This window comes from Antedon mediterranea, chromosome 3 (assembly GCF_964355755.1).
Source record: "Antedon mediterranea chromosome 3, ecAntMedi1.1, whole genome shotgun sequence".
NCBI classification, from domain to species: Eukaryota; Metazoa; Echinodermata; class Crinoidea; order Comatulida; family Antedonidae; genus Antedon; species Antedon mediterranea.
The window spans coordinates 17,358,072-17,384,927 of NC_092672.1; the positions used below are offsets into that span (position 1 = coordinate 17,358,072).

Consider the following 26,856-nt stretch of genomic DNA (forward strand, 5'->3'; position numbering starts at 1 on the left):
ACCGTTTTAGACCATTTTGAGTATTTCGTTAAAACTTTTCACACAAAAACATCAAAATCGTATTTGAAAACGTTTTAGATTATTTTGAATATTTCGACAAAACTTTTTCACACAAAACATCAAATTGTGCAACATAGCTTCAAATCGCATATGGAGACGTTTTAGAATGCAGTCATAGACATAGGCCTAATCTCAGAATATTAACTTCAATTTTCCGAACAGTTTGAATTACGAACGGCAAAAGGCCTGTACCTACAATTCAAGAGGGTGTGTGTTTGTAACGTGTAGGCCCTATACTTAAAATACTAAAGTTGATATACCTGCTGGAGGTATTGTTTTCGTACGAAAACGATCGCTATGCTGTTTTAGCTGTTAAGTGTTTGGTTTATATTTGTTTCTTAATGGTAATGCCACGTTACATGTACACATCGACATGTACACTTTTATAAGCATTAGTTTAATGTGTGAACTTTTTTTGTAAATTTATTCTATACACTTTTTGTACAATTATTTCTGTATACTTTTTTTTTTAAATAAAAGCTGTACACCTCGTTTTAAGAATGTCTGTGGCCAATGTACACTGTACACCTTTATAAGAATTAGTTTAATGTGTGAATTTTTTTTGTTGTTAATTTATTCTGTACATTTTTTGTAAAGTTATTTTTGTACACTTTTTTTATCGAAATAAAATCTGTACACCTTTGTTTTCTTAAATTCTAATAATTTGTTAGTGTTATTGTTTAAATAATTTGTGAAACTAATTTGTATTGTTTACCGCATGTTACAATATTGATGATTTCCTACAGGTAATGAACCGTTTTAGTGGTTATACTTGTTAACTTTTTAAGCAACATCACACTCATTTTAACCAGGAGGAGATAAAATGCAAATAAAACGATTTTTAAAAAGTAAACATAAATAAAATTTTTACAAAATATACCAACAACATGGAGGCCTGCAAACTTTACGAGTATAAACAAGTAATAAACTGTACTAGAGAAACACTATATCGACATTAACATACATAATTATAAACAATGAGATGGTGTAAACAGAGAAAAACACAGGTTACTGTATAACAATGTAAGACAAACTTTTTATCCCCATTATTAATTGTTTTCTCGTGCCGCTATGCAGACTTTAAAAAGGGGGGGGGGGGGGGGGTTATCGTACATTGAGTATAAATCCTTTAGAGTAATATTCATGTTTGTTATGAGCTGGTAAGAAAAAAAGTAAAGATATAAAGGATTTGTGTAAAGATATTACACCTAATGAGTTGAATAATGTGATGTAATAAAATGATGAGTGACTAGCAAAATATATATCGGTAGATATTTTACAGTATGATTTGAAACTGCTTTACAATTGGAAACGTTAAACGCGTCTCCTGTGATTTTGTGAAGGAAAAATTTACATTAATATAACTTCGAGACGAAAATGATTTGTTTGGTGTATTTCCTTTTCTTTTGTCTTTGTTTCGTTTATTTATTATTTAACTAGTAGCTCAGATTTGTGATTGGTTGATGTTTTTTGCTGCTATATATATATATCTCTCTAAACGTAAGATTTATTCTTGGTAGCTTGATGGATTGATTTTTAGGCAGTGAATGGTACCAGTACTCATTAGTGGGATAATTCATCATTAATAATGTACCGTGTTTAAGATCAACAGTTACTGGCTTAATTATTCTTTTGGGACTCTTACCTCGCGCATCACCATGTCGAAATCTAAACATACGTGTTTGCCCCAATGATACAGAGGCGATTGGACTAAAGTTATTCATGTCTTTTTCATCATCTTTGTGTTCGCCAATGTAATCACTGCCAGTAGCATATCTATAGAGTAACGACAAAATACAATAGAAAATAAAGTATTTTAACATGAGATTATTATTATTATTATTATCCATTGGGGGAGGGGGGATGTATGTAAGTAAAATAACACTTGCACAATAGAATTAAAACAAACAAAATAATAAACAAGAATATTTACCGATTGACCAAGACAAAATTGAAGTAATGTCCTGTAACCGTTTTTAAAAGATCGCGGAGATCTTTCAGGAATGGTGGCCACGGTAAAGCTGGTACTGTATTGCCTGAATATTTGTAAGTTAAGCCCGAATCGCCAAACGAAACCTGCAGAGGGGAAAACCATACATTACATAGTAATTTAAGAATCTTATTTGGCGAGATGTAAATGAACACGCACAAATAAAATAATTTACAGTAAAAGAGTAAATTACACCTATAGCTACCCAGCGGTAAATAAAGAAAAACAAAGGAAACGATATAGGCCTACAAGTAATTAACAAGTCATTAATACAAAACCACGGATAAAAAAATAATGGAACTAACCTGATCTCATCTCAGTCCCCGTTAACCCCATACAAGAACCAACAAAAACAAACTATCTGTTTGAAAAACATTTATTCTGGGCAGGTGCGGCCACACACCATAACCGTTGCACATAAATAACAAACCAACAAAACTAATTACAATCTTCGTTTCAGATGCCAAGGAAATGTAAGCAAAATTAAAATTGAATAGCCTTGTATCTTTTTACTTTCTATTGAACCTATTTTATAATGTAGGCCTAAATAATAATAATATGCATGAAATTAAATTTAAACATCTTAAGTGCCTTTTGTTAAATCAATTATTACATCAGTGAAGACCTGTTACATGTGAACGCAAATTCACGGCGCCGAAAGAAAACGTATGCTAACAATAACCTAACATCTTTCTAAATCACTCTTAACCTTGGGATAGACGAAAAACAAAGAATAACAAGAAATATTTCTTACAAAAAACGCCGCGTAACTTTTTGACTGGACAGTTGTAAGAACAGTCTTCATTAATCTAATATAATATGTTGGCCAATCAAAACGCAAGTGAACAATTGGGACTTTACTTGTGATTTATGTCATTGGCCTGTCAGCACAGTCGTTTCTTTCTAGAATTAAACGCACACACTTGTATTGGGAATAATGTATGTTTATGTGGTTATTACTATCGCATTTAGGTATCTATATATAAATTTACGTAAGGGCAAAATTCGGTAAATCGTGCCTTACTTTTAGAATTTTTACTCGATGGTATATAAAGTTGGTTCGTACTTTCGGTACTGATTTTAACCACCTGATGTAACCCTGTTTACTAATTAAATTAAGTTAGATAATTAGTTATTGACGATTAAAACGAATTTAGGTTCAACGATTTGCCCCAAATAGGGGTGTTTTCCGATCGTGGTATACACTGTCTAATGGATTTCCATCTTGAAAAATACCCGCCACAAAAATGCGAGGAGGCTTCGCATTTTCCTATCTCCTCCTACGATAATTGTTTTTAATAGCTGAAAACCGGTTGAACAGCTCGAGTACAGTATCATAATGTTGAAGACAGGCCGATTTTCTTTAAAAAATACTATTTTGATAGATTTAATATACGTTTATACAAATGTATTGATTTGCGAAGAATGGAACATTCCAATCTCTGTGTCGTTCCACAAGTTTCTATTCCCTCAGGCGTCGTAAAGGAAAGTACTGTATACTCATAACAGAAATTCGATCCATTTTTTTTTTCAATCTGTGCTGCAGAGGTTGGATATAATTTTGTTTAAACGGATAATGAGCTAGCGTTTTCAGTCGCAGTATATTTATGTACAAATCTTTATTATTGCAGTTAAACCACCCACATCATCACCCTTCCCTCACTGGCATGAGTAGCGTTGTAAAGCCAGTAGAGGATAGGCCTACAGTGCATCACATGCCCTAAACGCAGAACAACTTTGGTGGGTAGGGTAGGAACCAACTTAAGTATGAATTAGCTCTAAGAAACAATTAAAAACCATTAGGCCTACTAATTAAGTTGAGTTAGATAATTTAATATTTATTGAAGATTAAATCGAATTTATGATTTGTCCCGAATAGAGGTGGTTTTCACAAATTGTTATACATTATATAAACATATACACGTCGTAGTGATGTGTCGTTACACGTACTGTACTTTTCAATCGACTATGACGGTGATAGTTTCAAAAAAGTATTACATCGCAATGTTTTACTGTGTTTAGTGGTATATTATTTGTAAAACATGAAAACAATTAATATTTCGTTACTAAATAAATAAAGAATGTTCCTCTTTGCACCATCCTCTTCCCCATCCCTCAACCCTAATGTTACATATAAAACACAAATTAAGTTTGTTTAAATTTGACTTAAACAATTGGTCTCATTTTGTGACAAGTTTCTTTTTCGGAAGTAATTCCTAGGGTGCTAATTTTAGTTGAGTACATAAATCACAGTGTCTATTTTATTCGTTCCTGTAAACGACATGTATTATTGTCCTGCGGTACGTACATTTGAAATCGCCAGTTTTTTAACGCTGACATTATTAGTATTCGAGAACCATCTGTGGGCACGACCTAGATGGTACGCGAGCGAAGCGAGCGTACCATCTAGTTGATAATAATAATAATATGGCTTTTGAATATATAATTACTGTCTGTAGAATAACATTTATACATTTTCGGTTCGCGATGAAAAGTTATATGAATGGATTTGTAATAGGTATTTATAATAATATTATAAATTCTTAATTTTGATAGGCCTACGGATAATTAATAATTTTACTCGCAGTTTTTAAATTTGTAATTGTATATTCTTTATTTTATTTTTTTTATGAATTTATGTGTATATATATATTTTTATTTTAGATGGTTGTGTAATTTTGCTCGTTTTTGATATATATCTTTGTAAATTTGTAATTGTATATTCTTTATTTTTTTTTTTATGCATTTTGTATATATATATATATATATTTTTATATTGGATGTTTGTGTAAATCTTGCTCGTTTTTGATATATTTTTAATGTTTATGTTACTGGACGCAATTCAGTTTTGTACTGCCATGTCTTTGTTTTTAATAAACCAGAATAAATAAATAAATAAATAAATATGGGTTGTATTATTGCTAAGCAATCACCAACAAATCGCGTTAATATAACATTATTTCTCAGGGTTTTTTACACCATTGATCAATACCAAACGCGTATCGGTATTATAGTTTTTAATGAATCATTACATTAATAAAAATACCCAATTAAATCAATCGCGTCAGTCCAATTCCGACTTATGTTTCGATCACATAGTTCTGTGTCTACACTGTCCCAACTAGTTTAACAAAAAAAGTGTGATGTGCCAAAATAATTATGGTAGTGATATGCCCGAATATCGTAGTGATATGACATCGTCATGTCTATATAATATGGGCACATCATATTTAGTTTGATAGTATAGACAGAGCTTAAGGATTGTATTTAAAAAATGTTTTCTTACATTTTGAAAATAAGTATTTATTTGTTTATAAGCCCAATTTTCCAGTCTTAATTTTACATTTTGAAAAAAAAAGTATTTTATTTGTTGATAAGCCCAATTGTGCAGTCTTATTTTACATTTTGAACGAAAGTATTTATTTGTTGATAAGCCCAATTTTGCAGTCTTATTTTACATTTTAAACGAAATTATTTATTTGTTGATAAGCCGAATTTTCCAGTTGAATAACAATGACCCCTTCCAAAGTGCTTATACCATATACATTCTACATGATATTGACCGTGGGTTCTTTACGCCTCTGATGCATTTGTTTTTATTGTACCTTATTATTATTTGTTTAGGCCTAATCACACCCAATTTAATTAAACAGTCAGATTCCGATTTCAATTGAACGAAAGTAGGCCTAGTACTGTATTTATTATTCATTGATAAGCCAAGGGTCCCATGGCGTTAGCCAATATCTTGAGCATTTGACTCATGTGTCAACCTGTAACACAAATCATTCTTCAAAATCTAAAGAAAGAACCTCACACGTCTTTTTTGTGAGTGATACACTATGGATATGCCCACGGAAATAATATGTGGACATTGCAAACAATCATAGGCCTACAGTAACAAACATAACATGGCTAATAAGCATAACATTCAGACTTGTTTGTTTTCTAGTGGATTTTTATTTACTTTAGCATGTAGAATAAAACTAGTAACAGTGGCTATATTAATAATTATACTGATTATCCTTGATGTTATCGCGTCTAATAATAAAATATTTTGTTGTTGATAAGCCCAATTTTTCAGCCTTGATTTTACATTTTGAACGAAAGTATTTATTTGTTGAAAAGCCCAATTTTGCAGTCTTAATAATGACCCTTCCACAGTGCATTTTACATGATATTGACCGAGGGTTTTTACGCCTCTATAGCCACTGATCAATACCATAATTAATGTACTTTTTTAAATGAATATTGAAATGTTTCAACATACCCAATTAAAAAAAACGGTAAGTTTCGAGTTCAATCTTTTGATTAGAGAGGTTGGAGTTTCATTTTGAACGATATTTATTTGATTGATAAGCCAAATTTCTAGTCCTAATGATTTGAGATTCAACGGGTTTTGCTTTCAATTGTATAATAATATAATTATATATGTATATATATATATATATATATATATATATATATATATATATATATATAAAATAACAGCAGAAAACTTGGTTACTTCATTGTTTTAATCACTACAAATTTGTTTCGTACGACCAGCATGTAGCTGGCCGCACTCTTCAGGTGAAATATAAAACATAACATATGTTTTATATTTCACCTGAAGAGTGCGGCCAGCTACATGCTGGTCGTACAAAACAAATTTGTAGTGATTAAAACAATGAAGTAACCAAGTTTTCTGCTGTTATTTTATTTATTATTTTATGCTCTACCTTGGTATTGAGCACTCTATCCAAACGGTCTGAAAATTTCAACCTGAGTATATATATATATATATATATATATATATATATATATATATATATATATATATATATATATATATATATAAACACATTAGGCAATGAACATTAATTCTAAACCGCCCGGTGATATACTGAAATTTAATTAATTAATTTGAAACGATAAAGATGAGGAAATCTGTGAGAATGAGAAAAAGTCGCCCCAACCGAGACTCGAACTCGGACCGCCTGCTTGATATGCAGATGTCCTAACCATTAGACCACTGGGGCTTTCATGGTATTGTTCAAACTCGATTGGATAGCGACTCTTTAACATTCTCGGCGTGGTACGGCGGAACAGCACTAGTCCTCAGTTGTACACACGCGCACCAGAGATCAAATTGATACGCCCTCATCTTTCAGTATTTTTATACACGAGGCGGGATCTCCGAAGAGATACTTTTATATATATAAACACATTAGGCAATGAACATTAATTCTAAACCGCCCGGTGATATACTGAAATTTAATTAATTAATTTGAAACGATAAAGATGAGGAAATCTGTGAGAATGAGAAAAAGTCGCCCCAACCGAGACTCGAACTCGGACCGCCTGCTTGATATGCAGATGTCCTAACCATTAGACCACTGGGGCTTTCATGGTATTGTTCAAACTCGATTGGATAGCGACTCTTTAACATTCTCGGCGTGGTACGGCGGAACAGCACTAGTCTTCAGTTGTACGCACGCGCACCAGAGATCAAATTGATACGCCCTCATCTTTCAGTATTTTTATAAACGAGGCGGGATCTCCGAAGAGATACTTTTATATATATAAACACATTAGGCAATGAACATTAATTCTAAACCGCCCGGTGATATACTGAAATTTAATTAATTAATTTGAAACGATAAAGATGAGGAAATCTGTGAGAATGAGAAAAATTCGCCCAAACCGAGACTCGAACTCGGACCGCCTGCTTGATATGCAGATGTCCTAACCATTAGACCACTGGGGCTTTCATGGTATTGTTCAAACTCGATTGGATAGCGACTCTTTAACATTCTCGGCGTGGTACGGCGGAACAGCACTAGTCCTCAGTTGTACGCACGCGCACCAGAGATCAAATTGATACGCCCTCATCTTTCAGTATTTTTATACACGAGGCGGGATCTCCGAAGAGATACTTTTATATATACAGTATAAACACATTAGGCAATGAACATTAATTCTAAACCGCCCGGTGATATACTGAAATTTAATTAATTAATTTGAAACGATAAAGATGAGGAAATCTGTGAGAATGAGAAAAAGTCGCCCCAACCGAGACTCGAACCCGGACCGCCTGCTTGATATGCAGATGTCCTAACCATTAGACCACTGGGGCTTTCATGGTATTGTTCAAACTCGATTGGATAGCGACTCTTTAACATTCTCGTCGTGGTACGGCGGAACAGCACTAGTCCTCAGTTGTACGCACGCGAACCCGAGATCAAATTGATACGCCCTCATCTTTCAGTATTTTTATACACGAGGCGGGATCTCCGAAGAGATACTTTTATATATACAGTATAAACACATTAGGCAATGAACATTAATTCTAAACCGCCCGGTGATATACTGAAATTTAATTAATTAATTTGAAACGATAAAGATGAGGAAATCTGTGAGAATGAGAAAAAGTCGCCCCATTAAATATAATATTAAGTATAATTATGAATTCACCAACACTTTCAGGCCCAATAACAATCATCCCGGGCCCGAGTTTTTGTAGACCGGACTTCCATGCACAGCCACATGTTAAGGAATATGAATCTCTTTATGATTTTAATATGGTTCGAAATGATATTACACAACAACGATTAGACAGCAACTGTGCAAGAGTCCAACTAATAAAATCGGAATGATCAATTAATTGAACATTTACAGCATAAGGCCCATTACACTAGGACGATAACGATTGACGATAAATAGACAAATGTGCATTTTTAATACATAAACCAAAATAAATATAAACAATTCCTTTGATGAAAATTATATTTTCACACGTCCAATCAAATGACGTCATGATTAGTAAGACCAATAATATCGTGACAATACAGCGATTTTATTGTTTTTATTTATCATGACGTCATTTGATTGGAATTTGAAAAACATTATTTTTATCAAAGACAGCATAAATGATTATCCTATAGGTCTAGAACGAAAACCTTTCTAATTTCTTTTGGTTTATGTAAAGAAAATGCATGCTATATATTTATCGTCCGTCATTATCGTCATAGTGTAATTGGGCCTTTATACCAAAAAAATAAATTGATCACGAAGTTACATGTCATTTTCACCTATCACCAAAAAACTAACCTTTTCAACACTAATTAATTGTTACGAAGCCAATTTATATTATATATTTCATTAAAACTGAACTTTACGGTAAATGAAGAGTAAGTATCAGTTAATATGAATAATATAACTAGTAGGTCTATGAACTTGCGTCCAGACACAGAACTGTGACATTACTATCATAAATGTTGAAACCACTTATAAACCTTTTTTAAAGAAAATATAATTGTGTTAGGAGAAGGCTAATAAACAAATAGATAATGTAAAAATTATTAATGGAGCAGGCGTTCCTAATAATCTGCTGCTGCTACCTAGACTGATTGTTCACCTTCTGACGATAATTGATTGGACCCTCCCACGGCATCTGATAACCAAAAAAAATTTACCAGGACTGTTTCAATGATTTAATATCTGACGGCGTATTATTATAACATTGGCCTAGATTGACAGTCAAAAGAAAGTCATTGTAAATACCTCCCTTTATGTTGACAGAGCCAAAATAAAGTTTTGACCATTATCGAATGATTATTTGACAGTGACTTATTATAATACCGGCCTGGTTGACAGCAAAAACGAAGTTATTATTTATTGAACAAGATTTTACAGATTTCCGTCTACATCTCATGAGCTCCATTTGTTTATTCATTTGAACGTTTTGATTTTGTATCTGTTGACGAGTTAATTCCATTTGTTGTTTCATCATCAACAACATACTTGATTGCATCTCTTCAGCTTTCTTCTTAGCAGCAGCATCACTCTCCATTTTCACTTTTAAAAATTCCATGGTACTACTTGCTCTGCTTTGTTTGGCATTTACCTCTCTGTTAATATATAAAAATAAAAATATATGTCCAAATAATAATATTGTGCAATTCTTTTTCATGTACAATAAACTATGACTGCTCATAATTATTGGTATACTTAGTTTTGGGAAAAAATAGACAACATGATATCATGTACATTATATAGACAGATAGAAATGGTTTTGTCTACGTACTGCTTACCATACATATTGTAGTATGAGATCAAGTTTTAATTACATCATCTCTGTCTACATTTTTGTCTTTGTATTGCTTTACTTTTATTAGTAAAAACATGTCAAAAATGGATTAAATATGTCTTCAAGATCAATTTACCTTGATTTAGTCTGAAATGTCTCTAATGAGCGCTTCCTTAGCTCTTCACCTGCAGCTCGTGCTGCGGCTGCATCACTACTCTCTGATCTTATGTTTAAGGCATCTTTCTCCTGACTTGACTTAGCAAATCTTCTATTGCAGCTTCTGTTTCTGATAATGCTGGTGGAGAGATACCAGACCCTCTTATCTCATTACTCAATTTTGCCTTCAACTTGTCCTTTAATAGATTCCATCTATCCCTTACATTTCTTCCATCTAAGTTAAAGTCGAAAGATGGTGAAAGATTGCCTGCAATGTCTTTCCATACTTTTCCGCGTTGCTGCGTTCTTTCTCTGTACTGGAAAGGATCCAATGTAATCATTTCCTTCACTAACTGGTCATCCTTTTATGGAGACCACTTCTTAGTTGGAGATATTTTTTTTGCTAAAATAGGATAAAAAATGTATGTAATATCAATCAATAACACTACAGAATAAAAGTATTCTGTCATTGATGTTGTTATAGCTAAGTATATTATAGTAGGCTAGGCCTCAAACCAAGTCTAGGGCCTAGGTAAAACCAATGTAGACAGGTCTGGATGAAAAATGACTGGTATGACCTAGCTAGTCTCTAGAGTAGAAGTAGGATGGGTTGCGCCAAAAGCTAACTTTGTGTGTCTTGCTTGGGCCTACTAGCATATAGCTAGTACTGTACTACTACTAGGCATAGGCCTAGTAGAACCTACCTAGGTGGCCTAGCCTACCCTTAGAGGCTAGTCTAATGCTAGCCAGGCTAAACATATATTCAACTTGTATTGCCACAAAAATATATAGGCCTAGGCTAGGCTAGGCCTACCTATATTTTAAAAAAACAATTAGGCCTAGCCTAGCTAGGCCTGGCCTAGTAGGGGCCTAGGCCTACCTACGAGCATGGCATTATGAATAGGAGGTTAAAAAATAGAGGGCCTTCCCAGCCTAGCTAGGCCTCTAGGAGGACCAGGCATAGAATAGGCCGTAGTTTAGTTAGGCCTAGTAGCCTAGGCCTAGATAGTATATAGCTACTAGGCCTAGGTGCGGCCTATTCTTTCTAGGCCTAGGCTAGGCCTAGTAGGCTAGGCCTAGCCTACTTTTAGTTTAGGCAGCAAATGGCACTTTATTTTAAGTGATAATTTTATCTATTATTAAATTAGGTCATAAATCAGAAATCGATGCAAACATTATTTAGGATCCCATTATTTAATTGATGATCATTTTAAATATAAACATAACCAAATATACATACTTTGGGCAGCTAATTGAGAAGTCATTGTTTGTGTTTTTTATTCGTGCACTGTGAACTGCAAAACAGCAATTTTGCAGTTGTCTTCTACCAGACGACAACTGGTGAAATTACTTACGCAGGCGCAGTGTCGCCAGTGGGCGTGGCTATCACTGTCAATCACTCGTTTGTCTGAGCTCCCGTCGTGTTTCGTAAACTCTCTAATACTGTATTATCAGCGAAGGCTTTCATATAGACTCTCTTCTCCCAGACGTGTTTTGGGTCCAGCAGCTACCTATAAATTATAGTCGAGTTTTCCAAATTCACAAACTGTCAGCCTTAGATACTAAAGCTACCGCTATGAAACAGCTTATTAATGAATGTGTCCTTCTGGGACATAGCTGGCTAGAGCCGCGGCGCGAAAAACCCCGGAAATGATTGAATCGGGGAAAAATCTCTGAAAATTCCTATCCGGCCCCGTGGTGGCGACCGAGTGCACAGTACGTTGAATGACATTGAAAAACTCCAAGGTCGAGAGCGACTGGAAATAATACATAACATATTACCATGCGATACCGTGCATGAAACGGGTATTTCGCTACCGTATGATGTGGTATGACAGAAAAATAATACAATACTAGGCAACTTCTAATATAAGAATATTAACAAAAACTTAACAGTGTGACGTGTTGACCGCGAATGACTAAACATACTCCCTTTCCCACTACACCTGCACAAGCCCATTTGCATAACAACACACGGCATACCAAACCGTGTCGTACAACTACGATGAGATATAAATTCTCTTCTAAACACGTAACGAAGAGAATTACTAAATCTCATCTCAGTCCCCGTTAACCCTATACAAGAACCAACAAAAACAAACTATCTGTTTGAAAAACATTTATTCTGGGCAGGTGCGGCTACACACGCCAACTACCATAACCGTTGCGAGCGAAAAAGTTCGGATTATGGGTAAAACTAAAAGAAACTTTATTTTAAACCCAAGGTAGAACACAACAAATACCCAATAAAAATACAAATAGTAGCAATTCAGAGCTTCATAGCTCGTGACACAGATAACCTGTTAGAAAGCGAGTCCTTAACGTACATATCCTTTGAGGTAGACGATTTCCATCCCCCTTGGCGAGTGATGCATCTTTCATTGACGGAACCCGTAGAAGCAGCCTCGGTTGCTCCCCCTGCTCTCAAGCTATGGGTGCCCAAAGCTTTGGGATCGTCCACGTATTGTGATAGACCCGCCAGAATCAAATCCCGAGCGGTCGTATAACATATTGCCTTAGCCGTGGGCTTAAGACCGTGACTTTTTGAACGACGAAAACCGCAAATTAAAGGATGGGATGGTGAAGAAACACCGAGAGCGGCAATATAACGTTCAGCCATGGCGACTGGACATGTGGGCTTGCCTGACCTGGCGATAAAGACCGAATGCCCTTCTCGAAACTGGTCGTTTTTCCTTTTGGCTATGAACACGGCCATGTGATCCTTGAAAATTGATATGTCACGCAAACGTAAATTAATTACCTCATCACATCGTAACATCCCAGAGAATGACACTAAACAAATAAAAAGCAGCCTGAGGTCGATGACTGAAGCGCTTAAACTACCCTTGGCAGCGACCAACGTTGAAAGGACCTCTGAAGATATTGGTGCCTTTAGCGACCTGCGCTTTGCAAGCTTACGGCGACTGCCTTCAATGGCCGACTTCAAGAAATTGCTGTCCGTAGGGGGTGAAATACCGGCCAGGTTATGAGCCCATCGTATGCTGTAAATGGCAGAATTGATTGGCGAAACTGATGACGCAGAAAACTTGAGGTGTTCGATGTATAAGGCCAATTCTGTAGGTTTAACCTGAAATACTTGCAGCTTAAACTGCACCGCAAAGACCTTCCATCGCTTCCAACCTCCGCTGTATTTGCTTGTAGTAGACCCGGCCTTTGAAGCCAACACCGACTCTTTGAGTGAAGAGACCAGACCTGAAAGATACTCATTGTTGCTGATGTTACTATCAGCTTCAAACTCGCTCCAGACCCCACTGCTGAGCACGTCTGAAACGAAAAAGGAAACCAGACAGGTAAATTAGGTCAAAGACACGATGCATGCACACCCTCAACTAGACAAACCAACAAAAAGATTTCCCCCTCTCAAGAGGCTATCAACATACGAAACTATATTGAGCTTTAAATATCTCCAACCTACAACCGGAGGCGTACAACGTCATCAACAGATGACGTCAAGAATGACCAAGCTGCATTAACACTCCGCAGTCAGTTGAGAAGGATCTCTGATAGAGATCGAAACGTTCGAGTAAGTACTCCGTTAACTTGTGCTTTTACAAAAACGAAATTTGTCATCTATACAAAATCGAAGCTAAATGAAATTCTTTCAAGATTTAAGAGAAAAATATGGTCAATAAACCATCAACATCGTACGCAAACAGGAAAATATCGCGAAGAAAATTTCACGGCAGAGAAATCACCGGGTATTCTCCCTTCATTGTAAGCGGTTGGACATTACCCCTCCGAGCCTGAAATTATATCGACCGATTAAATCGTCTAAAGCAGAGGAAATAATAAAACATGCAGAAAGACAGCTTTTACGTGAGAGAATAAGAATCACCACCAACAAAATCACACAGTTAGAAGGCAAAAAGAAAGATTTAAATGAGGAAATCGTATCGCTAATTCCCAACGGAGGGAATACCAATGTATGTAATCACGTAAACAAAGTGTGTGAAGCGGAATTCTTAAAATGCCGATCACGACAACAAAACAAACTGTTGTGGTGGAAAAACAAAGCAGAAAACGCAGCTAGAGATTTACATCAAGAACAGGATTTATCCGGTAAGATCTTAAGAGAAAAATGGGTGGTAAATCTGTCTAGTAAGTTGGTTAGTGAGGACGAAATATCAGCATTACCAAGGGGATTGAACTATGCGGCGAGCCCACGATCCATGCCCATTGACGATCTCATAGTAGCGGCTGAAAAAGCGGCTGATCTCGTCCCCCTGGAAGAACAAGACACCGTTCGCAGTAAAATTGTAGCTATTGTAAAATCTACCACTCTACCACCTTCAAATTTAACCCCCAAAGAACGAAAGGCCATAAACAACTTGAAGAAAGATAAATCTATTCTTATTCTCCCAGCGGATAAAGGTAGATCTACTGTCATCCTAAATACTAATGATTACAAAGATAAAGTGGGAACCATGGTGAGCGACACTAATGTTTACGAACTGCTAAAACGTAATCCAACACAAAACTATAAACGAAAAGTGGTCAACATCATAGGCAGGTTGTTCAAAGAAAAAAAAATCAACTACAGAGAGAAAGAATGGCTGTTTCCCACGGCTGAAATTGTACCTAGGTTGTATTGTCTTCCGAAGATACATAAACCAAATTGGCCATTAAGACCTATAGTAGATAACATCAACACCGTTTTTTACACCGTTGCACAATTCCTCACCAAAATCCTGGGTCCGCTTGTCGGAAACACAGAACATCATGTAACTTACTCAGGAGAGTTGGCGAGTGAACTAAAATAAATAATAGTCAAACCAAGTGAAACATTTGTCTCGTTTGACGTAGTATCTCTGTTTACAAAAACACCAGTAGAAGAGGCCCTCAAAGTTGTCGAAAATCGCCTAACAACAGATCCGACACTTCTGGATAGAACTAAACTACATGTGACAGACATAATGGAGCTCCTCGGTTTAATTGTGAACAAAACCTATTTCTCGTTCAATGGTAACATTTATAGGCAAATACAAGGCATTGCTATGGGAAGCCCAATAAGTCCTATATTGGCGAACTTGTATCTAGAGTGGCTCGAACATCAAGCCATAAACACGGCACCCACTAACATCAAGCCTGTGTATTGGAAACGATACGTTGATGATGTATTAGCTATCATCCCCATAGGTACAGTACATACATTTAACACACATCTTAATAACATCGATATAACTGACAATATCAAGTTCACCACAGAATCGATGACAAACAACACAATACCTTTCCTGGACATGCTCATCACACTCAATGACAATGGAACAGTTACCACCTCAGTCTATCGGAAGCCCACTCACACAGACCAATATTTACATTTCAACTCACATCATCCACTCGAACACAAACTTGGGCTTATAAACACGCTTGTGGACAGAACTGAGAAGGTAGTGGGAGATATGGATTTGAGGAAAGTTGAGATGGATAACATCAAGAAAGCGTTACACAACTGCCAGTATCCAGAGTGGTCCTTCCAGAGATTTATGGAAAACCGAAAAAGAAAAAAGAACAAAGGACACGAACCACAGAAGGAAAAGATCAAGATGCGAGGTAGCATAGGAATCCCCTATGTAAAAGGAATGGCAGAAAGAATACGACGCACTCTCTCCTATCACAATGTCGGAACCTATTTCCTACCCCAAAATAAAATCAAGAATAGCCTCGTCCACCCAAAAGATAAAATCGAGAAGATGGATACATGTGGAGTAATCTACGAAGTCACCTGCCGCAACTGTCCACAAGTTTACATTGGGGAAACAGGGAGGGCATTACAAACACGAATTAATGATCACAAAAAAGTTGTTACAACAAACACGGGGGGAGTAATGACTAGGGCCTCCAGAACATCCACATCTTCGATCATACACAAATCTGCCATTACAGACCATCTTAACCAAAGAGCCTAAACGCAAAGACAGACAGATTAGAGAATCATTACATATAAGGAGAAATAAAGAGAAGACCATAAACCGGGACACTGGAGCCCACGAACTCTCGCATTTGTACAATGATTTGATAGACATATCACCTGGCCGAGCCCCGCACAACCTCCAACCTACAACCGGAGGCGTACAACGTCATCAACAGATGACGTCAAGAATGACCAAGCTGCATTAACACTCCGCAGTCAGTTGAGAAGGATCTCTGATAGAGATCGAAACGTTCGAGTAAGTACTCCGTTAACTTGTGCTTTTACAAAAACGAAATTTGTCATCTATACAAAATCGAAGTTAAATGAAATTCTTTCAAGATTTAAATATCTCATTAATCGGATCGAACCGAAAAGAATCACCCATGAACGGCAATTGCCGTAGCCTAATGACCTCTCGAACACGGTCGTAGCCCTTCGTAAGCTAATGATCATTACTATCTCGTATACACAAAAGCCTTTCGTAGGCTCAACCTTGTCGCTCGTGGACCATACACTGCCGCATATCGTAGGCCAAACACTAGTTACTCGTGAACTATATCTCTCGCCCACAGTTACTCGTGAACTATGTCTCTCATCCACGATGGTATGACTATGCACATGCGCAAACCAAATGCGTTCACCACCGAACACGGGACAAATCAAGTTGTGCCTATAAAACATACAAACATAGTTATAAAATATGTGATTTATGCGTTTCTAAAATCAAATCTCATGGTGAGTAAATTAAAAGGCAACGCATTCTGAAATAATCGTTTCTCTGGTTTGTAGGCGAGGCACTGTCCTCGTCCTGTAATGCACAAATCATTTAATCTAGGCAAAACTGTGTGCTACCAAATATGTCCTTAAGAAACCCAGTGTTGGTGAAAGAGCCGGCCAAAACGGCGCAGACGGCCACTCCGGAACAATCACTGTTCCGTAAGATTTGCATTCCCTCATATGCTGCACTGCTTTTAAGACTATAAAAGCAGACGGAAAAACCCAATTATTTTCGCAAGCCCAGTTTTGTGTCAAACTATCCGCCGCCTCGCAACCGGGATTCCAAAAACGTGAATTAAAACGAGACAACTGTGCGTTATAGTGCGAGGCGAATCTGTCAACTGTGTGCGGACCAAATCGTTTATCTAAATGTGAAAAAACGCTACGATTAAGAGACCAATCATCTGGATCAATGAATCTACTCAACTGATCGGCTCGCGAGTTCAATTCGCGCGGCAGCCATTCTGGCTCGATGTGGATGTTAAGATCCATACCGCAATTGTATAAGTCAATGCTCAAATCATGTAGATTTGCGTTGGTACTACCTACCGATATGATGCGACAAGCGTTTTGGCTATCAGTATACCATTTTAACTTTTTGCCCCGTAATTGTGTTCCTAATGAACGCAGTACGTACAAAAGTGCCCTTAATTCACGGCTGGTTGAACTTTCCTTACTCTCAGAGTCAGACCATAACCCGGCGCACACCGAATCACTCAGTTGTACCGAGAACCCGCCGAATCCTGAATCGCTTGCGTCTGAATAGATTGCTGACGTTGCGCACGCCATGGGCTTGATAGGCTGACCGTTTACCCCCGCCAAATTAGCATGCCAGAATCGCAACTCATTGATGGAACCCACTGAAAGTAAAATTTTACTCGACCATGAAACGCGAGATTCTATTGATCTGTACAAATGTCTAGTGAACAACCGCGATAAGCGACCGATCGCGGTCGATGCGGATATGATTAAACCAGCGACGCGAGCGATATCACGTACAGGAATGTGTTGCGAACTTCTACTTAGGCACTTTCGAATAGCAATCTGCGTCTTTACTAGCTTATTATCGGCTAAACTGCATGGAAATAGTATCTACAAGCATGCCCAACCACACACCCGACTGCCTGGGAATGAAATCACTTTTTGCTACGTTAACTTTAAAACCAGACGACGCCAAATCTTTTTGAACAATGTGACTAGCCGCTTGAGCGGAAATTTTGTCAGCGTGACCCGAAATTCCATCATCAATATACAAAATAGCGCCATGGCCCATTGATCGCCATCTGGTAATCAACGGCGTCAGCATTTTCGTAAAACAATAACTAGCCGTATTTAATCAGAATGGGAGAACGGAACATGTAAAGTAACGAACACGGTTATCGAACTTCCAGCTGAACCCCAAAAACTTCTGATGCGGTTCAAAAATATCGATATGATGATAACCGGACTCTAGGTCAAAAGTGAAAAAATAAAAACCCTTTGAAAACATGTCCGCTAGAGTGACGAGACCCTAGTACTTACATTTCGAAACAAAAGTGTATTGGTTCACATGTCGCAGATCTAAAACTAGTCTTAACTTCTTCCCCTCAGAAACCGTGAGAGGATTGACCACGAAGGGCGGAGAATTGTGTTCTTTAATGCTACCGACACTTAACAACTTTGTAATGGCCTCGACTACAAACTCGGGGTGATTAAAACTAGAACGATTATTTGTCAGAAAAACTGTGGGTGGAAAACGTGTAAATGGAATAACGTAACCCTTATTTAAAATATCAATCACAAACAAAGGTGGATTAAGGTGTTCTAACCAAAAATCTCTACAGCGGCGCAAACGGCCTGTGACTCCGGGAAATTCAGAGTCTAAACTAGTCTCATATTCGTAATTGTTGTCAAAAATATCCTAATTGTCATCAATACTTATCTGCTTAATGCTTGTTTGCTCCTCCTGCTTGCTGCGAACTGCTTGCCCGTTGAGGGCATTGGTATTGGATGTGGTCAACTTGGCCGCATCCCCAGCAAGCCTGGTAGCTGCGGTTAGCACGGGTTGCTGTTGGTGCCTGAAATCCTGGGAGAGCTCCCGTTGAACTTGGTGCGACGGACTGAAAACGAAAATTGCCGCGTCCTCTGCTGCCAATAGAGCGCCTATGTTTGCGCTCCCGCTCTCGCCGTTTAAATTCCGCTTGTCATCGTCGGAATCGCTAGAAAGGTCGTCAGACACGTACGCCTGTATGGTATCCCAACCATGCTTGTCGGCAATTTTGACAATTTTTTGGCGTTTGTCAATAAACCTAATACCTTCGTTGAGCAGCTCCCTCGCCTTTTCAATCTGATCGTTGTCAATGTTAGACACGGCCTCTTCTATCTAGCAATGTCAACGTAACCCTGGTCTCCAACTACGCCCTGTTCTAAATCCATAACGGCACAAAATTAATTAGATAGTGAAAAGGAAAACGCGAACTGGTGTAATGAACTTAACAGTGTGACGTGTTGACCGCGAATGACTAAACATACTCCCTTTCCCACTACACCTGCAAAATTCCATTTGCATAACAACACACGGCATACCAAACCGTGTCGTACAACTACGATGAGATATAAATTCTCTTCTAAACACGTAACGAAGAGAATTACTAATTTTCTAGGAATATCAAACCACTTTCCGTACACTTTCACCTTTGCAAGATCACCGGTAAAATAGTCAAGCTCTTCCTCACATTTTTTAAACAATGTATCGGCTGTTCCTTTATCAAGAAGTTGAAGGTAATCACAATCTAAATTTTCCCCTGTTATCTTTTGCACAGATAACCCATCAGGGGATAGTAATTTTGCTCTGAATTGAATAAACGTTCTCCGTTGTCGTTTTCGTCACCACCACCATCGACGGTAACCGCATTATCATTATCAACCTCTTCAATCATCTTTTGAATTTCACCGTGTTGTTCAATTAACTTTTACCATGTCTCTTTGGAAGGTTTATACCTTTTTTGCCGGGTTTAAACTCGCCTCCTTCTTCGGCCTGGTAACAATGGCGAATACATACAAACTGCTCTTCTTTCCAGCTACTAACTACCACATGTAGTATGTCCGAAAGTGGGATTCTTACTGCCTCCACCAAGTTAATGTCTCTTTGCAAGTCGGCTAGGGCTTGAAGAATTAAATCAATATTGGTAAAAAGTTTTTGCCACAGCAGAACGGGTAAATTAATACCTAGAGGTCCAGATTTGAAGGCACCATTTTCTTCTGTTTGATAAAATTCTCTGAGGCATACATAAACAACTTCACCCCAGCGCTGGGCCACTACATGGCGTTTTTCAGACAGAAAAATCCGATTCGTTGAAGTTATTGTAATCTTTGGTTCACCACCGGTCATTTCGGCATAATCCCTGGCGCTCATTCCTGAGGCAGAGTGAAATGATGTTTTACTTGTTGACGGCTTCGCTGCTTTACTCAAATCGTTCGTGTAATAACAAGTTGATGTTATACGATATTATAATAAAGGGATTAGGCCTCGTTTTAGTTGTTTATGTTATTCTAAGAAAACTGCACATAGGCCTACATACATTATGTTCACTTTAGCACTCTAGTATTTTAAAACATTGATGACTAGCAATTATACACGCCCGGGCGGGTTTCCTATGTAGTTTTAAAACTTCACAGTACATTCCCGATCATTTGATAACTCATTATCCAGATGCCCTAAAATGCACCCACCTCCCCAACACACACCCGCACTCGGGGATTTTTTAACTTATAATGTTAAACTTCCTGGTACAAATTCTATTGCAAACCCCGGCTCTATGACGGTTTTCAAATGCAGTTAAAACATACCCCCAGTTCACATTAATCATGTGGTCATTGATACTAACCCCAGCAGATCACTTAGCCTCCAACCCTTCTAACCTCTGCACACTGTGATTTTTTTAAATATAGTTTAAAACCTTCCAAGTACAATTGTGGTCATACAATCACGAAATATTGTGCTACCTACATTTGAGAAAGTGTGCAATCCATTAAAAAAATTGTGCTCCTCTTTGAGAAATTGTGCAATATGCAAAATTCAGGAAATTGTACTACCTTTTTGAGAAATAATTGTGCTAACCATTCAGGAAATTGTGCTACCTCTTTGAGAAATTGTGCTACCCATTCGGGAAATTGTGCTACCTCTTTGAGAAATTGTACTTAGACCTAATCTATTGATTACAATTCAGGAGTTACAAATTAAGAGTTATCATTTTTGGTATCATTACTTCACACAACTTAGACAAACAAATGTCACATTAATGTGTAATAAAAACTGAACTATGTATTTGAGGAAAACATAAATATATATTTCCTCCATAAATGTGCATACAATTGGGGTATACTCAAGAAAAGGGGTTTATAATTGAGACATAAAGGAACTATTATATAACACATGATTATAAAATACGGTATTTAATTGTTTGCTTATAATTTGAAATAGTATTACTGTACTATTTATTATAGGCCTATATATTTAACATTAGAGGGGTGGCAAATCCATAGAGATCATTTTGAGATCTCAGCTGAAGAACATGAAATAGTTTATAAATATAGTTTTAATTTCAAAACAAAAGTTTTTGCTTTTCCAGCGATTTTAGTCTGTGTGCACAAAACATAAATTTTTAATTTAAACTCATCTCTACAGTTCATTCTTTGGCTCCCTGCTGTTAGATTAGAACTGACCTTGCTAACCACTTGCATTCTTTAATTTTGTGTTCAAAAAATGTACCCATGGTAAAATGGTGGTTTCTAAATACAATGAGTGACCAATTCCAAAATAGGCTGTGCATTGCAGCCAATCAGAAGCAAGGAAGGCTGAGCCTGGAAGATGAACAAGGTGTTACGTGATTTATTAATTGACTAAGACATTAATGACTGGCTTTAGGCAAAAATAAACAAGTAAGATGCCAGAGGCAAAAGCTCACGCTAAATAGGGCTCGTTCTCCTAATGAACAAAGAATGACCTTTCACTAATTAATATTACAATAACAGGAAATTAAACAATAGAAAATATAATATATACCCTGGGGATATGACATTCCTTTCGGGTCTGGTTTAAAGAATGACCTTTCACTAATTATTAATACAATACCTGGAAATTAAACAATAGAAATATGAAATATGCCCTGGGGGTATGACATTCCTTTTTGGACTGAAGTCCTACATCTACTACTGTCTTACTCTATCAACATTAAATTTAACCTTGGTTTTGGCAATTTCCCTTTTAACTAAAACTTAACAAACTTTCCAATGTGATAAATCATGGGATTTGAATGCTTTTTGGCGATCAGAAATAAATTGTCTGATATGCTGGACTAACCATGGTCTGTCAGTGTTGTGGATTTTAATATTTTTTAAAGCAAAAAAAAACACATCGATAGCAGAGTTCAATTTGGAATTAAAAAAACGTCAATTTTACTCTGTGTAGAGATGCAGCAATAAATGTCATTCCAATTCTGAGATTGAAGCCAGGTGGCAAACGCTCCGATATTATGATGTCATAGAAGGGGAACACCAGTAGATTTTACAATATTTCTGGTAACTTGATCTTTAGGTTTCTATAAACTACAAACATGGTCGCTATAACCAATAGAAGACATTGCTTCGGGTGAGTGGTATTTAGTTTCAAGGTTCGTCAAGATGAGGTCCAACGTAGCAAGTTCACGAGTGGGAAAGCTGACGCATTTAAAAAGTATTAGCTTTGGTAAACATATGGTCCTTATACGATAGACGGTAGAGATGATGATTTTTTAGATGTTCTGATGCACGAAAGAATCGTTGAGAATTGATGTTAATCTCATGGATAAATCTTTGACATACCGTTTGTGTCTGATTACAAACGTTTTTAAAACTTGCTCTGGTGGCCATCCTAACATTCTCCTAGTACTACTTTTCTTAATTCAAAATAATTTATATATACAGTAAAAACAAAATTAAAATGTGGTTTTTATGTTTATGGGCAATGTATAAACACAATTTTGATTCGTCGAAAAGACGTAGATTTGGTCGTATATCTTTCTTTCTAGATGTGTCAATTCCACGTTTCTGTGTATTGTTTCCATTGATTTCCTTAAAAGTTTCTCATTCCAGTATGAGTAGAATATCAAACTTTTTATTTTTCAAAACTCTAGAATCGTTTCATTAACTGCTTTATATTGCTAATGCTGAACCACTTTCAATGTTTTTTTAATCTAGTAATCAAGTACCATTACTTTTGGTGTCATCAGTTTTTATTTTATGTGATTCTACCGTTATCATTTCTTGTGTACACATTGGTATGAATTTATTGCATTTTTACAGTTTATATCTTTACATTGTTGACAGATAGTTTTAACAATCAAAATGATAATGATGCTGAGGGCAGAAACCAATAGATTCCTAACCCCATAAAAATGTATAGGCGTCATAATTACAACATCGTGATTCTCTAACTACGGCTTTATGACGTTCGGAGTACCTTTGTTATACCGCAATTAAAGCGTTAAAACGCCCTCATATTTGTTGTTTTGGTAGAAATAAGTCACACATACAGTAATATAATAGACAGTTACATTTAATTATTGAATGGATGCAACATTACAGTTTTAAAAATATATATTTAAAAAAAATTGAATGTACCAAGAACCACTACAGAAATTAAATTCATACTAATCTATATATAAATTTACGTAAGGGCAAAATTCGGTAAATCGCGTGTTATTTCTAGAATGTTTACTCGATGGTATATAAAGTTGGGTAGAATCTGGGTACTGATTTTAACCACCTGATGTAACCCTGTTTACTAATTAAATTTAGTTAGATAATTAGTTATTGACAATTAAAACGAATTTAGGTTCAACGATTTGCCCCAAATAGGGGTGTTTCCGATCGTGGTATACACTGTCTAATGGATGTGCTCATGAAAAAATACCTGCACACAATAATACGAGGATACTTCGCATTTTCCTATCTCCTCCTACGATAATTGTTGTTAATAGCTGATAAACTGTTGAACAGCTCGAGTACAGTATCATAATGTTGAAGACAGGCCGATTTTCTTTAAAAAATACTATTTTGATAGATTTGATATACCTTTATGCAAATGTATTGATTTGCGATGAATGGAACATTCCAATCTCACAGTTTGTAGGTAAATTTATGAGCCCTTGGTTTAACACAAGTCGATAAATTTATAAAACTTATATATAGTATTGCAATACTTTTACAATATTGTAAATACTGTATGTATTAACCACTTTTGGTCGCCATTTGAATAGAAATTGTCTTACTGTGAATGTGGTTACTGTTAGATATATAAACAAAATATACAAAGAACATTTATTACTGTGTGACTGTGGGTAGATTACTGACAGTTGCTTCTCAACGTTTGTATTAATTAATAATTATAAAAAATATAAACGTCGTAGTGGTGTCGTTACATGGACTTTACTATTTCAATCGACTATAACAGGGACAGTTTTAAAAAAGTAGTATAAATCGTAAATGTTTTACTGTGTTTAGTGGTATATTATTAATAGGCCTATACAACATTTAACACAATATTTCGTTACTAAGTGGATAGAGAATATATTTTAAAATTGTTCTTCCCATCCTCTTCCCCATCCCTCAACTCTAATGTTATATACAAAACACAAATTGGGTTTGTTTAAATGAGTCATTTTTTTAAGACAAGGCCTAATTCCCAGGGTGCTAATTTTACATAAATCATCGTGTCTATTTATTCGTTTCTGTAAACGACAATGTACTATTAGGCCTGCGGTACGTACATTTGAAATCGGGCAGTTTTTTACGCTGAAACTGTTATTCGAGAACCATCTGTGGATTCAATTTACCGTAGGCCTACACATTAGGATGTTGGAAAAGAAATAGTCCAATAATCATTTTAAATTTGCCTGCTTTATTTAAACATAAAAATATAAACTGATTGCTTTACTGTTTTGTCATTACAACTTAATGATTTTACAATAAAACAGAATAGACAGGAACGTTGTTTACAATTGTGTTGGCCAAAAATAATTGCATGAGCCAAAAGGTCCATTGATGCATATACCATAAGGTTTCAGTTTATCATACGAGTCTATATGCCACATGAAGTTCAAGCCTGGTACCAAATAACGTCGCCTCTGTAGTCGTTTTCTTCTCGAGCAACTCCATCCGGATCTAAAACACCCAAAATGATACGGACCGTCTCCTTGTCAACGTTTAAGCCATTTTGTTTACATCGCATGTGCATCCATCTGTACCCGTGTAATTGACCTGATGCATTTATTTGATCCTCAATAAACATCGCAACATCTAAACAGGACGTCATGTTCCATAAACATGCGTTCAATTATCTCTTCATAATTTAAACCAAAATGGAAATATAATCGAATAAGATTTCTATTTTCCATACTTGTGTCCTTGAACGCATACGAATTAATCAAGATTCTATCAAATAAACAAACAAAATGGTTAGCGATTACGGTTATTTTCATTATCTAACTCAATTATTATTGTTTATTGTTATAATTTTTTAGACATAGGCCTGTAAGTAAACTGTTACTACTAGCCAAATAAACAACAGGTCTATACTGTCGAGCTTGAGTTGGGCATAACACGCACACGCAGGCACTAATAAACAAGAAATATTTCTTACAAAAAATGGCGCTCGACATATTAATTTTTTAATCGCAAAGATACATACAAATCACAGATCTTTAATTATGAATCACATGCCCATTTTTCACTAGTTAATTGTATACACATCATTTGAAAGAAGACATACCTTTCCAACAATGTATTATTTGCCAACAAATATTAATCTACTAATTCAAAAATGGCATTTAAAAATGGTCAATTTTGAACTTTAATGTGCTGTAGCCTGTTTGTGTGTGACCTCAACCTGAACTGTTGTAGGCATGCAACTGAATACCCTCTCTAGCGACAACGTGTGTGGTACAAGTGAAAATTCTTTCACAATCTGTTGATTCGCGTTAACCAATCAAAGGGCAAGAATCCAAAATCGTTCAACCGTGAGCCCTCATAGACTCTCTTTTCCCAGACGTTTTTTTGGGTCCAGCAACTGGGACCTATAAATTATAGTCGAGTTTGCAAATTCGTAATACTGTCGGCCGGCCTTAAATACTAAAGCTTCTCGGATAAGGACTATAAACCGTAGGTCCAGCGTACACATAGCTCATGTGCACTTTAAAGAACTTAGTACATCTTTCGAGACGAGTAGGGGTTTACCCCGGTGTACTAGTCCACACAAACACAGCCACTGTGCAGTTGGGACTGGACCATTTTAGAGGTGTTTACCACCTATTGGTCCAGATCCTTCACTAACAGAGCTTGTGAGAAGTTGAATAAAAAAAAATTAACACCTAGGCTACTATGCTGTGACATTTAATTCGTTAATAGTTTCATAACAATAACACTAATAATAACAATAATAATAATACACTTACCAAACAACTTTAATAAGAACAACGAACACCGACACGGTGTAGTGTCAAAAATTTGGTAAATTGCGCCCTCAACTAATGAGTGAATATTCCGTTCGAACGAATTACTAATCAGCAGGTATATAAAATATACCAAATTGGCTAGTTGAGAATTCTCAACTATTACCGCAGTACGCCTGTAACGACGAAGTCTACCGGTATAATGGGATAGGCTGATTTCCTTGTTAACTTAAGGGGTCATTTAATTACTGAATTATGATTGGTAGTAAAGGAAATTTACTGGAATCCTATTGGATGGTAAGGTGGTAGTAGGACCATGTCCATCCCATTGCAGTAATAAAGTTGAGCCACCTGCGACCATTACAATGTCCTACCATGCTAATGTAGGAGTGGGGAAATGTTA

The 26,856-nt window shown here is 36.5% G+C and overlaps 3 protein-coding genes and 2 non-coding genes across 5 annotated transcripts; all 5 read right to left on the reverse strand.

The window, feature by feature from the left end:
* Positions 1-1,496: 1,496 nt before the first annotated feature.
* Positions 1,497-20,356, reverse strand: LOC140044086 (DNA oxidative demethylase ALKBH2-like). The gene is made up of 4 exons (XM_072088566.1): positions 19,942-20,356; positions 19,618-19,814; positions 1,994-2,136; positions 1,497-1,836 (listed from the first exon to the last, which is right to left on the reverse strand). Exons 1-4 carry the CDS (start codon positions 20,354-20,356, stop codon positions 1,497-1,499), a joined length of 1,095 nt encoding a protein of 364 aa, XP_071944667.1.
* On the reverse strand, positions 6,997-7,068 carry Trnad-auc (transfer RNA aspartic acid (anticodon AUC)). Its single transcript has one exon. It is a non-coding gene; the product is annotated as a tRNA-Asp (tRNA).
* Positions 7,361-7,432, reverse strand: Trnad-auc (transfer RNA aspartic acid (anticodon AUC)). The gene has a single exon. It is a non-coding gene; the product is annotated as a tRNA-Asp (tRNA).
* On the reverse strand, positions 12,119-13,590 carry LOC140044972 (uncharacterized; the record flags this gene model as incomplete). The annotated part of the gene is made up of 1 exon (XM_072089692.1): positions 12,119-13,590. A coding segment is annotated over one exon (1,047 nt), but the record flags the coding sequence as incomplete, so codon positions are not given.
* On the reverse strand, positions 16,786-18,492 carry LOC140044973 (uncharacterized). The gene has a single exon (XM_072089693.1). The coding sequence runs from the start codon at positions 17,773-17,775 to the stop codon at positions 17,041-17,043; it is 735 nt and encodes a 244-aa protein (XP_071945794.1). The 5' UTR covers positions 17,776-18,492; the 3' UTR covers positions 16,786-17,040.
* Positions 20,357-26,856: the final 6,500 nt, after the last annotated feature.